At 58.4% G+C, this 14952-nt stretch overlaps 1 protein-coding gene across 7 annotated transcripts in view; it reads left to right on the top strand.

The window, feature by feature from the left end:
• Positions 1-14952, top strand: part of CPAMD8 (C3 and PZP like alpha-2-macroglobulin domain containing 8) — an 83798-nt gene that overhangs the window by 59018 nt on the left and 9828 nt on the right. For all 7 annotated transcript variants that reach the window (XM_023246922.2, XM_045047864.1, XR_002738989.2 and 4 more), the window contains 9 exons: positions 1446-1622; positions 5927-6008; positions 8811-8967; positions 9102-9176; positions 12103-12268; positions 13259-13345; positions 13423-13559; positions 13992-14147; positions 14259-14321. In XM_023246922.2, the coding sequence (XP_023102690.2) occupies positions 1446-1622; positions 5927-6008; positions 8811-8967; positions 9102-9176; positions 12103-12268; positions 13259-13345; positions 13423-13559; positions 13992-14147; positions 14259-14321 (1100 nt within the window). The remainder of the gene's footprint in view (positions 1-1445; positions 1623-5926; positions 6009-8810; positions 8968-9101; positions 9177-12102; positions 12269-13258; positions 13346-13422; positions 13560-13991; positions 14148-14258; positions 14322-14952) is intronic.

Raw genomic sequence — 14952 nt, 5'->3', positions numbered from 1 at the left:
GGAATCTGTGCCCCTGGGGCCTCACCTGACCAGCCACTTTGGTGCTTCCTCCATGCCGGGGCAGACCCTGAGATGACCCCAGCCCTGTCCTCGAGGAGTTCCCCGTCTGCCCACCCAAGCCCTGTGTGAAGCAACCCCGAGGGGCAGGTGGCGAATTCCATGAGGGCAGTGAGCATGGGGTGATGCGCAAGAGGACAGAAAGTGCGGGTGAAATCAGCCGGGTGCGGGGCAGAAGGTGGGGGTCCCGGTGAGGGGGGCAAGTTCCCAGAACGTTTCCTGAGCAGGAGCGAGTGGCTGTGACGGGGGGTCTGGAGGGTGTGGGTGGTCTCCTGTAGCCCGACTACAGGAGTGGAAAGTGGGGCCTCTGTGATGGATGTGGTGTTGGGTATTGGAAGGGTAGGAAGAGGGGAAGAGGCCAGGAAGGGCAGACAGTCCTCAATGCGGGGGTCTCAGGTCTCTCTCACACTGGAGAACAGAAGTCCTGGGGCCCAGACAGGTTGGTGATTGTGGCCCAATCAGAAGACGTGGGAGTTTATCATTTCTGAGTCAGGAGACGAAGTCAGAGATGGCCGTGGGGGTCAGTGGCCTGGGTAGGGGTGAAGGGAAGCCAGAAGATGGGCAGGGATGGAGAGGGGCTGAAGGCCAGGACCTGTGTGCCAGTGCCTTCAGCATAGTGGAATAGAAGGTGGAGAAGAAGCTGGAAAGCCCGGAGAAGGGTGATGAGAAAGTAGCCAGGCAGGCCCTGCCATGGATGGAGGCTGCAGGAGCAGTGGCAGCCTCAGTGGGGCAGGAGGAAAGGCCAAGGAAGGAAGGGAGGTGTGATCAGGAACAGCAGGAGTTCAGCCATGTGTGGTGCAGAGAGGCCAAGAAGAGGAAGACAGAGTGTTGAAGGGAGGAAAGCACAGGAGAAATCAAAAAGAAAAAAAAAAAAGAACTTAAAAGTATACCAACGATATCGGGTGTGTACAGAAACTTTTTTTAAAGATCTAAATACTTGTGGTTGAAGAGAAAATCACATTTCCTACTGGAAGTTAGAAAAAAAAAATATTTAAAACGGAAGCACAGTGCCTGGATTGACCCGTCAACGTGTGGGATGCAACCAAAGTCGTACTTAGAGGAAAACGTATAGCTTTAAATGTACCCGTTTTAAAAGCCAAAAAGAAACGAGCATTCAGCATCATGAAAAGGGGGAGAGAGAGAACACCGAGACTGGAGAGCAGAGAGGGAGGCGTGTGGGAGAGTTCCAGCAGGTGGCGGCCAAAGCCAGGGCACCCGGTGGGCCACGTGAGCACAGGGCATGGTCCAGGCCCAAAGGCAGCGCCGGCCGTCAGAGGGTGGGGAGCTGGTGTGAGACCACAGGCCGCCCCGGGGAACGCCGTCCTGAGTACAACCAGGGCGCCAGTTGAGGCCAGCCTGCGGCCCAGCCCTGTTTTCCTTCCCACCAGGAGACGTCATGGGGCCGACCCTGAACCACCTCAGCAGCCTCCTGCGGCTGCCCTTCGGCTGTGGCGAGCAAAACATGATCCACTTTGCGCCCAACATCTTTGTCCTCAAGTATCTTCAGAAAACCCGGCAGCTCAGCCCGGAGGTGGAGCGGGAGACCACTGACTACCTGGTACAAGGTACTGGGGCCGGGTGACTGTGCGGAGGACACGGGGAGGGAGGCAGCCCACGTGCCCGGTGCAGTGGATGTGGAGGGACGGAAGGGAGCGGAAGAGGCCACTTGGGGTAGCCCCCGCCTGGTCGCTGTCAGCAGAAGCCCCGTGTCTGCACCCATTAGCACAAGGCTCTGAATGCTGGGAATCAGCTATGGGGACAGGAGATGCACCTTTTAAAAAATGTAGATTTGCGGGGAGCGCCTGGGTGGCTGAGTCAGGTAAGCATCCTACTTTGGCTTAGGTCATGATCTCACAGTTCGCAAGTTCAAGCCCCGCATCGGGCTCTGTGCTGACAGCTCAAAGCCTGGAGTCTGCTTTGGATTCTGTGTCTCCCTCTCTCTGCCCCTCCCCTGTTCACTCGCGCTCGCTTGCTCTCTCTCTGTCTCTCTCTCAAAAATAAGTAAACATTAAAAAAAAATTATAAAAATAAGGGCACTTGGGTGGCTCAGTTGGTTAAGCGTCCGACTTCGGCTCAGGTCATGATCTCAAGGTTCGTGGGTTCGGGTCCTGCGTCGGGCTCTGTGCTGACAGCTCAGAGCCCGGAGCCTGCTTATGATTCTGTGTTTCCCTCTCTCTCTGCTTCTCCCCTGCTCACATTCTGTCTGTCTCTCTTTCAAAAATAAACTTAAAAAAATTTTTTTTAATAAATAAGGTATAGTAGAAGAAAAATGAAAGGCACCTCAGTGGCTCAGTCGGTTAAGCCCCCGACTTCGGCTCAGGTCACGATCTTGCAGTTCGTAGGTTCGAGCCTGCATCGGCCTTTCTGCTGGCAGCGCGGAGCCTGCTTGGGATTCTCTGTCCCCCTGTCTCTGCCCTTCTCCTGCTCGCGCGCGCGCTCTCTCTCAAAAATAAGTAAACATTTAGAAGAAAAGAAACGAAACGTTCTCTGTAATCCCCATGTCCATCATAATACATTTATGAACTACGACATGCTAAACTCCTCTCTTAGACACGTTGGGATTATTTCTCGAGCTTCCCCCCTAAACAATACAGCGTTGAATATCTTCACAAAAAAACAACACAGCACCGAATATCAGAAGTGACGCAGCGCTGAATGTCTTCCGTCGCCAGGAATCAGATCCTCGGGGTAGGAAGCAGCCCTGTGTGTGGAGGGTAGGACCTCTGAGTGCCCTGACCTCAGCTTCCTCTTCACGTCTTGGCCCTGCAGGGAGGGGGACAAGGGAGACTATAGCCTCGCCTCTGTCACGGGCACCTGCTGTGTGTTCTCAGGTAGGGCCTGTTCTCAGTGCCTTGGTTTCTTACCTATGTGTGTAGCAAGGGAGTTAAGATCAGTTGATGCCAAGGTCCTGGGGCCTCCTGGGGTGTGCTTCTGGCCCTGGGCTGGAGGTGGAGTGAAGGAGAGGAAGGAGAAGGCTTGACCCGTCTGCGAAGCTGGCATCCGCAGCGGGCAGGTCCGTGCACTTCTACCCGTGCTGCCCCAAGTCACCTTCCCGGCCACCCCCAGACCAATGGTCCTCATTTCCCAGATGAGCAAAGCAAGAGTCCTGGAAGCAGCCAGCCTGAGACCATTCAAGGGCGAGTGGTGGGGGCTTCTGAGATCCCAGGCTCTCCTGGATCAGCCAGCCAGGGCACTAGGTCCCCGCCAGCGTGGGATGAGAGCCCACGGCCACAACGTTGGAGGGTTCTGCTTTCAAGAAAGACTGGCATGTGCCCAGCCCAGATGATGCCAGGCCCCTCTCCGATGGGGAAACTGAGGCATGAGAGCGCCTTGATCCCTGAGGCGAGCCTGGGGTTCCTGCCTCCTGGCCTGTTAAGGTTCCCAGTGACTGTGCTTCTGGATGAGATCTCCAAAAGCAGTCCTGATGATCTAGAACCATCCGTCCTCAACGGGAAAAGGAAACAGCGAGACGTCATGATGAAAATGTACTTTTGATGGAAAAGTAAGGTGGGTTGCCATGGGCTGAAGATCTGGCCTGATAAGGGCTGACCAAAGACTGCTGGGAAGCCCAAGCCCGCTCAGTCTGTGGCTGGGGACGCTCAGGTTGCTGAATCCATCCCGGCAAAGGGCCTTGAAGGCCACCCCTAGTCGTAACCAGCAGCGCGGACCTCTCTTGGACAGCCAGACCCTGTGCCCTTCAGCCAATTGGCATTTCAGACTCTACCGGTTTTCTGCACGCTCGCTGGTGTTCGTTTCCTGGACCCGCCTTCACAAGTGCAGACGCTTCGAAGAGAGGGCGTTTTTTCCCAAGTCGAAGGTTTCTGAGAGCCCTGCATCAAAGCAAGCCCACCAGCTCCGCTTTCCCGACAGCGTTTGCTCACTCCGCCACATTTTGGTGATTCCTGCGATACTTCGAACTTCCAGATTGTTGTTATATTGGAGATTGCCGCGATCTCGTGCTAAAGCTTGAACGGAAGAGGAGCTGCTTCTAACGGACGAGGAAAGCAGGCTTCTTGAGCTGCAGTCTGCTCCTGGTGAAGATGCCGTGAAGACGGTTGGAACGACGACACAGGGTTCAGAACGTCACAGAGGCAGAGTGGAGGGGGCGGCAGCAGCGGGATCTGAGGGGACGGACTCCGATTCCGAGAGAAGTCCCACCGTGGGTGAAATGCCACCAAACAGCACCGCGTGCTGCAGAGAAGTCGCTCGTGAAAGGAGGGCTCCTTCGACGCAGCGAACTTTACTACTGTCTTATTTAAGACCTTGCCACAGCCACCCCAGCCGTGAGCGACCGCCACCCCGATCAGTCAGCAGCCGTCACGTGGAGGCAGGACCCTCCACCAGCAAAAAGATTACGACTCGCAGAAGGCTCAGATGACGGTTAGCATCCTTTTGGCCATGACGTTTTAAAGTTTTTCTTTTTTTCTAAATTTTTAAAAAATATATTTATTTTGAGAGAGAGCGCACGCACACGTGCACAGCAGGGGAGGCGCAGAGGGGAGAGAGAATCCCAAGCAGGCCCTGCACGGTTGGCACGGAGGCCCATGTGGGGCCCGAACTCACGAACCGTGAGGTCAGGACCTGAGCCGAAACCAAGAGCTGGGGACGCTCAACTGACTGAGCCACCCAGGCGCCCCGGTATTTTTAAATTAAATAAACCAAGGCACGTACATTGTTATCTTAGACATAATGTTGTCGCAGCTTCGCGGACTATAGTGTAGCGTAGCCATAACTCTAAATATACTGGAAAACCAAAAAACTTCATTTGACACGGTTTATTGCAAACGGGTCTGGAACCGAACCCGCGGTATTTCTGAGGGATGCCTGTACCACCCGCTGGGTGACTCAGAACAGGACTGGATTCACTCTCAGCTCCGGGGGCCAGAAGTCCAAAGTCAAGGTTCAACAGGGTTGGTTCCGTCTGGAGGCTCTGGGGGAGCCCGTCCTGTAGACACATCCCCGTGCTCCCTGCTTCCATCTTCACAGGACTTTTTCCGGCGTCTCTATTTCTGCCTCTCCTGTCTTGTAAGCACATCAGTCCTTGGATCTCGGTCCTCCCTTATTCCACGATGATCTCATCTGGAGATCTTCCGCATAATTGAATCTGCAAAGACCCTTATTCCCCGTAAGGTCCCATTTTGGGGTTCCAGGTGGCCATGAATTTGGGGGGGGTCACTGTCCATCCGGTATAGCGCTCCCTTCTGCTCTTTCCACCTCCGAGGGCACAGCACCGTCCTTCCAGCAAGGAAGTTGCAAACCTTGCTGCTCTCCAGATCTTTCTTTCCTCCGGGCCTCAGCGGCTCTGCCCACACTGTCTCCACCACCTGATCCGGGGCGGCCCGTCGTCCTTGCCCGCCTGGACGGTGCCCACCTCCCGGTCTGCCTGCTTCCTCCCTGGACCCTACAGACCACCCACTGCCCATGTCCCCTTGCGTCCCAGCCCCGCTCACACCGCCCATGGTGGCCCGAGTGGCCGCCTCCCCTCCCTCCCCTGCCCCCTTGCTCTTCTGTTCTCTGAGCACACCAAGCTCTTGTGGCATATAGTGCCCACCCCCGGGGACAGAGGGTGCTGCCTCGAGATGGTGCATGTCACCGACCACCCAGGCGTGATGGGTATGTGAGCAGGGGCGACAAAGAGGTGATGTCAGGAAGCGAGACGAGTAGAGTGGAGGTTTCGGTCGCACCCGTGGAGTGGGGTTGCGCATCTCCGGTTGTGGGTGGTGGGGCAGTTTCCGGGGCCTCGGCTGTGAGCGTGGGACAGTTTTGGCCCCCCCGGATGGGAGTATTACATCATGTGGAGGTCCCACGGTAGGACGAGGCCCAGTCCCAGCGGATCGCCAGGATGCCGACCCCTCCCTTTGCCCCGCAGGCTACCAGCGGCAGCTGACCTACAGGCACCGGGACGGCTCCTACAGCGCCTTCGGGGATCGGGACGCATCGGGGAGCATGTGGTGAGTCCCCACTCCGGAGGGTATGGCCGCGGGGTCTCTCCACCTCCCCCTCACCCCGGAACCACAGCCTCACGCGCAGCACAGCAGGGCCAGGACGCTTGGGGCCAGATCCCCGGGGTGGCCGGGGGGCCTGGCTGGGAATTGGAGACAGCCGTGGCCCCTGCTCCCCCGGGATTCAGAGGGCAGGACGTGGGCAGGTGTGCTGGGCCCCGGGTGCGGCGAGGGGGGGGGGGTTCTGCTGCTGTTGCCGCAGTGCCCCAGGCAGAACCCCTGCCCTCCAGCCCCTCGGGAGCAGGTCCTGGGCGTTCTGGTCTCTTCAGAGACCACTGGACCCAGAAATGGGGGTGACCCGGAGTAGGAAGGGGGTGGGCTGGGAGAGGCCATACCACCGCCTGGAGGCTGAAGTCGGGGGAGTGTGTGGGCCCAGCAGCCTGGGGCCTGGTTTCCCTTTGGCTTTTGGGGCATCCAGGGCAGGGATGGGCTTCAGGGTCCCGGAGGGAGAGTGGCCGGGACCAGCGGACTCCTGGGGCAGGCACGCACAGGTTTTAGGGTATGGGCTATTTCGCATTTTGGCGATCACGTCAACAGAGCCCGGAGCCACCACTTGAGTTTCTTTCTTTTCCTTTCCTTTTCCTTTTCCTTTTTTTTTAGTTTTGGTAAAGTACGGAAACAAAATTTATCATCTTCACCATCTTAAGCATCCAGTGCGGTGACATCGAGTACATTCACCCTCTCGTACGGTTGTTACTGTCTGTCTCTCCAGAACTCTTTTTGAAAAAACTTTGTGTTTTTTTTTCAATTTTTTTTTTTGATGTTTATTTAATTTTGAGAGAGACAGAGACAGAATGCGAGTGGGTTGGGGCAGAGAGACAGGGAGGCACAGAATCGGAAGCAGGCTGTCAGCACAGAGCCCGACGCGGGGCTCGAACCCACGAGCCGCGAGATCATGACCTGAGCCGAAGTCGGACGCTCAACCGACTGAACCACCCAGGCGCCCCTGAAAAAACTTTTTGTTAATGCTTATTTTTGAGAGAGAAAGAGTGTGAGTGGGGGAGGGGCAGAGAGAGAGAGAGAAAGACACAGAATCGGAAGAGGCTCCAGGCTCCGAGCTGTCAGCACAGAGCCCGACGCGGGGCTCGAACCCACGCGCCGCGAGATCATGACCTGAGCTGCAGTCAGATGCTTAACTGACTGAGCCCCCCAGGCACCCCGCGTTGTGCTTTTATGAGACTGCGAGCGTGTGCTCGAGATTCACGCGCGCTGAGCAGGTGTCAACGTTTCTTTCCCTCTTAGGGCCGAGTAATAAATATCTAGCTGTATGGATGCGCCCGGTTTTGTTACTCTGTTCATCAGTCTGGACAGCGGGGGGGGCTCCCGTGGTGTCTAGGGTGACAGAGCTGCTGGGAACACGGGTGCACAAATATCTCCTTGAGACCCCGCTTTCGTATTTGGGGATACCCCCAGAAGTGGGACCGCCGGGTCGCATGGGAACGCCACCTTCAGCCTGTCAGGGAGCCGCGGACCGTTTTCTTATAGCTGCCACACCACTTCCTGTTTCTTTAGCAGCACACAGGGCTCCGGTCTCTCCACATTCTTGCCAACGCTTGTTGGTGTGTGCCGTTTGGACGACAGCCACCTGATGGGCGTGGCGGGGGGGAGCCACTGGGTTTTGAGGAGCGGGGACCGCGCCCCCGTCCTGAGTGGGGCGTTCTCCCGCCGACAGTTCTATCACTCGTCCCTCTCGGCTGCTTGGTTTCCATCCAGTGTTTATTTTTCACCCCCGCAATTATTTTTCACCCCCTCATTCATCCCCCGGTCCCATCAACTAAGTCACTCGGGTGCACCGTCACAGAGCGGGGAGGGGTGCGGGGTGGGCAAGGCACAGGCCGCAAAGCCAGGGATGGGCAACTGTGACCCAGAGGTGGGCTGTGGGGAGGCCAGGCGGGGGTCTTGAGGGTCCAGAGAGCCCATCCCGGAGCGGGGGGTGTCCGAGAGGCTTCCTCCGGGCAGAGGCACGTGGGCTGAGTGTTGAGAGACAAGTGGGACCTCGTCCTGTGTAAACGGGAAGGGAAACGTGCCTGGACACGTAGCTGAGGCCGATAGGCAAGCCACAGAAATCTGGCCGATAGGCAATTCTGAATGCCAGTTCACGCCACAGTGCTGGGGAGGCCACAGGGTCGGCCAGTCTGGCAGCCCCACAATGCATCGGGGCCCCGGGTCTTTCCTTGGGCCCCTGTGGGCTCTCTCAGCACAGTGGCTGCTCCCCTCATGGTGGCAAAATTGCAGCAGCTGCTCCCAGCATCACCGCATGTGCCCATTCTAAAGTCACTTTCAGGGCCAGGGACTGAAATGCTCCTAACTGTGGCTGGGTGGGGCCATCAGGGGTCTAAGCATCTAAGGCACCTGGCTGCAGGCTTCCAAGAAAGACTGGAGATCTCTCTGGAAGACTGGGGATCTCTCAGGGAGTGGCTGTGGAGGGGCAACAAGGAAGGTCTCCTGCATGTGGCAGGGGGAGGCAGGGCTGGACCAGTTCCCGGGAAGGCCTTGAGTGCCAGACCCTGGTGCTGCAGGGAGGCGGGCCTCTGTCATTGGGCCCTGCTGGGTGCCCACACACTTCCCTGGAGTACTCACAACGGCCCCGAGAGGGCAAGCTGGACCCTCCTGTGTTATAGGGGAGGAAGCAGAGACTCGGGCAGTGCAGGGAGGGTGCACGGTTCCTCGGGGTGCCCACGGGAGGTGACCTTTTCTGCACCTCCGTCCCCGACCCATGGCCCTCCCAGCCCCTGCCTCATCCTGTTTTAGGCTCACGGCCTTTGTCCTGAAGTCCTTTGCCCAGGCACGAAGCTTCATCTTCATCGACCCGCAGGAGCTGGCGGCTGCCAAGGGCTGGATCATCCAGCAGCAGCGGGGGGATGGCTCCTTCCCGGCCGTGGGCAGGATCCTGAACAAGGACATCCAGGTGAGTGGCCTCTCCGCCTCCTTCTGGTGCCTTAGCCCTGCCCCCTCCCCCACTCCCTGGTGCTGTCTCGGGCCAGTAGGAGGTCAGGGGCTGTCCCCTCTGGCTCAGGGTGAGGCTCCAAAGTCCTCTTGCAGGGTGGGATCCACGGCACAGTCCCGTTGACGGCTTATGTGGTGGCTGCACTCCTGGAGACAGGCACTGCCTCGGAGGTGAGCACAGGGCGGCTGGGGGAGTGGGTGGGCAACGTCCCCCGCCGCAGGCCAGGCTGGCCGTCCTCGGGCAGGCTTTATTTCTTCCTTGATGCCCTCCTTCCACTCTTTTTCATGCTTTCCTGTGGTCCCAGGATGCTCACCTTCTTGTAGCCCGGGCAGAGGATTGAGAGGGTCCTGTGACAATCGTCGGGGGGGGGGGGGTGTGGAGGTGCTGTATCCTGAGTACGAGACGTCCCAGGACTATCTGACACCCCGGGAGCCTGTTTGGGGCTACATCACGTTCCTGGCTGTGACCCATGGGCTCACTTCCGGGAGTCCTATACCAAAATTTGTGAAATTTTTGGGGGGGAAGGGTCTAGAACCTCCATTTACAGTGGGTACTGGAGCCAGTCAAGGTTTAGTTGCCCCCAGGGACTGGAGAGCCATTGTTGCTTCTGTGAAGCGGGGTGCGTATAACACGTTCCCTGCGGTGAGGACGTCCCTGGTGGACCCCAATGCTGGGAGTAGGGACCCCACCATTCCTAACATTTGTATCGGTTCTACATCCCCTGGTGACGAACTGCGAATTGTGGCTCTTCTCAGAATTCGTGGCCTCCCAATCCAGATTTAACCTCTGGGTCTAGGGTTTGCCGTGACCTAAGATCTTCTAGGTCCTGTGCACTTTGCCCGGAGGGCCCCTTGCCCCGTGTTAAAGGGCTGAATCGTGTCTCCCCGAAATGTATATCCTGAAGTCCTAACCCCCTGTCTTAGCCAGCTCGGGCCGCTGAAACAAAATACCACAGTCCAGGAGGCTTAAACCACAGACGTTTACTTCTCATAGTTCTGGAAACTGGGAAACCCAAGTCAAGGTTCTGTTTGAGTCAGTCCTTGGTGAGGGCTCTCTTCCTGCCTTGTAGACAGCCACCTTCCCGCTGTGTCCACACATGGCCTTTCCTTGGTACGCACGTGTGGAGAGAGAGGGAGTTCTGGTGTCTCTTCCTTTTTGTGTAAGGACCCTAAGCCCATTGTGGGGGCTCCGCCCTCAGAAGCTCAGCTAAACGTAATCACATCCCCAAGGCTCCGCCTCCTAACACCGTCACATTGGGGTAGCGCTTCAACGTATTGTGGTGGGGGGCCCAGACAGCACCCCCATACCTCGGAATGTGATTAGGGCCTTTGAAGAGGTAAATCAAGTTCAAATGAGGCCATCAGGATGGGTCCTAATCCAATATGACTGGCGTCCTCATACAAAGGGGGTTGGACACAGACACACACGCACAGGCAAGACGACGTGGAGACACAGGGAGAAGACAGCCGGCTGCAAGCCCGGGAGAGGCCTGGGACAGCCTCTTCCCTCAGTGGCCCACACCGTGACCTCAGACTTCCGGTCTCCAGATCTGTGACACCTTGTCTTTTTTCTACTGTTTAAGCCACCCACTTTGGGGCACTTTGTTACACAGCCATTGCAAACTCATACACCCTGCCTCTAGGATGGCCAGCGGTCCTGAGGGAGTCCCAGGACCGGGGGGGGGGGGATGGGGCTGGTGAGTGCCTGCACCTCTGAGGCCGAGGGACCCCGGCCCCTCCGCATCCCCTGAGGCGGGCCCCTCCTGTCTCCTCTGGCTCTGCTCCTTCTTCCAGTTAAATGGACTTCCAGGTCATTCGGACCCTGTCACACGTTTAGAGCTGTGTCATGTGTGTCTTCATTCACTCCGGACTCTGAAGGCCCCTGTGCCCTAGGCTGGATCGTGGCCCCTGGATCGGGGTCCGGGCTGCTGTAGCAAGTACCACAAACTGGCTTCAGACAGCACGAGTTTATTCTCTCACAGTCCTGGAGGCCATACATCTGAGGTCCAGGTGTCAGCAAGGCTGTGCTCCTTCCGAAGGCTCTAAGGGAAGGTCCTTCTAGGCCTCTCCAGCTTCTGGAGGCCCCGGGCATTTCTAGTCTTGTGGCCACGTCACTCCAGTGTCTGCCTCTGTCTCTGCATGGCCCTGTGCCTGTGTCTCTGTGTCCTCTCCTATGGGGACATGGGTCCTAACTGTGGTGTGTCGAGGCCCCAGGAGGTACCTGGTATATCTCAACGCCCCACATTAGGGGCAGTTTCCATACTTTGTCCTGATCTAAAGATGGAGAGCTTTGGGAGAGCATGCTTTCTGAGATCTTAACAATCTAAAGCAGAGATATCTTTTTCTGAGAGAGAAAGCTGGAGTGGGAGAGGGGCAGAGACAGAGAATCCCAAGTGAGCCCCGCACGGCACAGAGCCCAGTGCGGGGCTCGAACTCACAGAACCGTGAGATCGTGACCTGAGCCAAAATCAAGAGCCAGACGCTGAGCCAGCTGCACCACCCAGGCGGCCTAAAAGCAGAGTTATCTTAACACCATGGCTCCATCGGTGCCCACGGGAACACCGTTGCTCATTTATCAAATTCACGAATGCTTCTAATCTCTCATTTTTTCCATTTAACCAATATGCTTGGGCAGCTTCTCTGCATCAAGCCCCCGCTGGACAGCGGACTCAGTTTCTGTCCTCCAGTGGCTCACATTAGGGCTGGGGGAGAAGCATGATCAGGGTTGGTGGGCTTCCTGGAGGAGGCAACACTTGAAGTGAGGCCTGGAGGATGAAGTGGGCCTGGGCAGGGGTTCTTAAAAGCCAGCCTGGTGAAGGGGTGGGTGGGACAGGGTGGTCAGGGCTCTGCCTGATTCCCCCAGTACTTCTCTGGGTTGATACACTGTGCTCAGACCTCATTCGGAAGAAAGCTGGCACCAACAGAAAGGGGATGGGGTTTTGAAAGCCAGGTCCGCAGGCTGCGGGAGCCCTAGAAGGAGGCAGAACGAGAGTGTCTGGGAGCTCTCCCTAGGTGCGCCCTGGGAACCTGCGGGTGGGCAGGTGGGTGGGGGAACAGAGCAGCCTCGCAGGGCTCCACTCCCCACCCCATCCCGCAGGAGGAGAGGGGCGCCATTGCCAGAGCGAGGCACTTCCTGGAGTCCAGTGTGCCCTTGGCCGCCGACCCCTACAGCAGCGCCCTGACCACCTACGCGCTGACCCTGCTCCGCAGCCCAGCAGCCCCTGCAGCGCTGCGAAAACTCCGCAGCCTGGCCATCACGCAGAGTAGGTGGCTCCTGATCGCCACCCCAGAGGCCACCGTGGGGCCCGCCCACCGTGCATCTCCCTAAACGGTTCATGAACACACGCATGGAGCTAAGGAGGCACCCTTTGCTCAGTCTGTTTTGTTTGTTATTCGTTGTTGCATCCAGCGGCTCCATTTGATGAGGTGGCTTGAGCCCGTGTGTCATTTTTCTCCCTCGTGGAGTAGGGGATAGCCCAGAGGGCAGTAGAGAGCGCCCCAGGCTTCCTGGAGACCAACCCCCAGACAGGGTGCTGGGAGGCAGGGAGGGCCCCCCTGCCTTCCATCGCCGGGTGAACCTTGGGAAGGAAGCCGTTTCTGTCTGCAGGATGTTGGTCTCTCCACCCACAAAATGAGTACTCACTGTGCTTGGGGAGCCCCAGTCGTGGAGACCTCTCAAACCAAGCCCCCTCCCGGCCCTCATCCCACTACCCGCCCCCCACCCTCCCCAGCAGCTTTCCTGCTCATGATGTCACCTGAGAAATGCTTTCATTGCTAAGAAGAAAAACAAACAAACATTAAGCAGAATTCTGAAACTACCCGATTGGATGACAGTGTCTATTTAGGACTAACTGCTTGAGATCTGGGGCAGGGAGCACGGATTTCTCTGTGGTCCGAGGGCCTTTTACATCACACACGAACTCAGAATCCTTGGAGCCTTACCAGGTAGCAAGCGGCTTCCTCGGTCCTGAGTGGGGATGGCTGGAGCCGCATCAGGGACCCGTCAGGAGGGAGGCCACCGATGTCTTCCAGGGGTACAGGAGGGACTGGGTCCGTCATGTAGTTGCAGATCTGAGACAGCCCCAAGGCCCTTCCTGTCCCAGCCATCTGCCCCTGGCACCCTACTCCCCTGGGGTCCACCCCCCACCCCCGCCACGTCTCTCCTCGAGACCCATATGCACTGACACTCACCGCGGGATGCCAGGCTGAACACTTAATTGGGTTGTGGCCCCTGACCTGTCCTGGCCCTGCAGATGGGGTCACCCACTGGAGCCTGACGGGTTCCCGGGACGTGGACAAGGATGCATTCCTGAGCTTCAGCGATGGGGTCTCTCAGTCAGGTACTGGCCCCCTGCTTTGGGTGCTGGGTGCTGGGTCCCGCCATTGGAAGGGCCCCAGCCAGCCTTGTCCATCGCAGTGGTCTCAGCCGAGGTGGAAATGACGGCCTATGCCCTGCTGACCTACACCCTCCTGGGTGATGTGGCCACGGCCCTGCCCGTGGTGAAGTGGCTGTCCCAGCAGCGGAACGCGCTCGGGGGCTTCTCCTCTACTCAGGTGAGTTGAGCAGGGCCAAGAGGAAGGGGCTCAGGTCCCGGCGGGGTCGCTGAGGCCCAGGCTCAGGGCTCAGAGTTCGCCAGGAAGCCACCACGTGCTTCAAGTCCCAAGGCGGCTCCTGGAGATGAGGAGTCCAAGAGAAGGCAGGGGGTGGGGCCTGAGGGACAGATGCACCCGGCTTTGGGACAGGGACCCAGCCTCTGCTTCTGTGGGCATGCCCGCCTGTTATCAGGGCCCCCAGGCCATGGATGTCTGTCTGCCACAGATTCACTCTCCATTCCACCCACTTGGGTCTCCGGCCTTCAGAGACGGTCCGTGGTGCCCCCAGTTTGGGCCAGACCTCTGGGGATGGGGGGCGGGGCGGGGAGCAGGGAGGGACACTGCTGGCTGGCCCATTCCCGGGGCTGACAGCGCCTCCTGCTGTGTCCCCAGGACACTTGTGTGGCTCTTCAGGCCTTGGCAGACTATGCTGTCTTGTCATATGCCGGCAGCGTCAACCTCACCGTCTCCCTGGCTTCCACCAACCTGGACTACCAGGAAACTTTCGAACTGCACGCGGCCAACCAGAAGCTTCTGCAGACCGCGGCGGTGTGTATTCCTGGACCAGGGCTTGGGGGGCAGTGCTGGCGGCCCCTCCCCCCTGCCGGCCACACCCCCTTGTGTGTCTGCAGAGGGTGTCACGGCGTCTTCTCTCTTCAGATCCCCAGCCTCCCCACGGGGCTGTTCGTGAGCGCCAAGGGCGAAGGCTGCTGCCTGATGCAGGTGGGGCTTCAGGGAGGGAGATCGGGCACTCGCTGGGGCTTCTGGAACCTGGGGACGCCCTGAGGGGCAGGCTGGGAGCTCTAAGCTCAGTGGCGGGCCAGGCTGAGTGGGATGGAGGTGTGTGGCTGAGAGAGACCCCGGGACAGACTGTCTGACCCCCGTCATGCAGCCCAGCCTGACCAAGGCAGGTGGCCATGCATTCTCTCGAGTGTGGGTCCCCCCCCCACAAGAAAATCCATTTGCTCCTCAATCCAGTGGTCTCTGACCATAAGCAGACGCCCTCCCCCGCCCCCAGGGTTTGCCCAGTGCTTCAAGTCTATTCTTGCTGCTGTCTGAACCAGGATGTGCCCCCCTCCCCCGGACCCAGCCTGCCCCCCCCTACAGCTCCTCGGTCACCAGGCCCTGGGATTTAGCTGCACTCTGGGCTGGGGCAGGCCAGCCTGCGGGCTCTGGCTGGTGGTCAGAGGGCAAGTCTGCCTGGAGACCCTGAAAACCTCAGCTTCCCCATCTCTACAGTGGGAGCCCAGACGACACAGCGGAGAGGTGGGAGAGGCCTGGAGGCTGTTGGACCTGGGCTTGACATGCGTGAAAATGGGGTGACGGTCATATCTGCACCCACTTGGGCACTTGC

The sequence above is a fragment of the Felis catus genome, chromosome A2 (genome assembly GCF_018350175.1).
Source record: "Felis catus isolate Fca126 chromosome A2, F.catus_Fca126_mat1.0, whole genome shotgun sequence".
Taxonomy (NCBI): domain Eukaryota; kingdom Metazoa; phylum Chordata; class Mammalia; order Carnivora; family Felidae; genus Felis; species Felis catus.
Note: the sequence above shows the minus strand (reverse complement) of the source record. Positions and strands in the feature narration are given on the sequence as shown.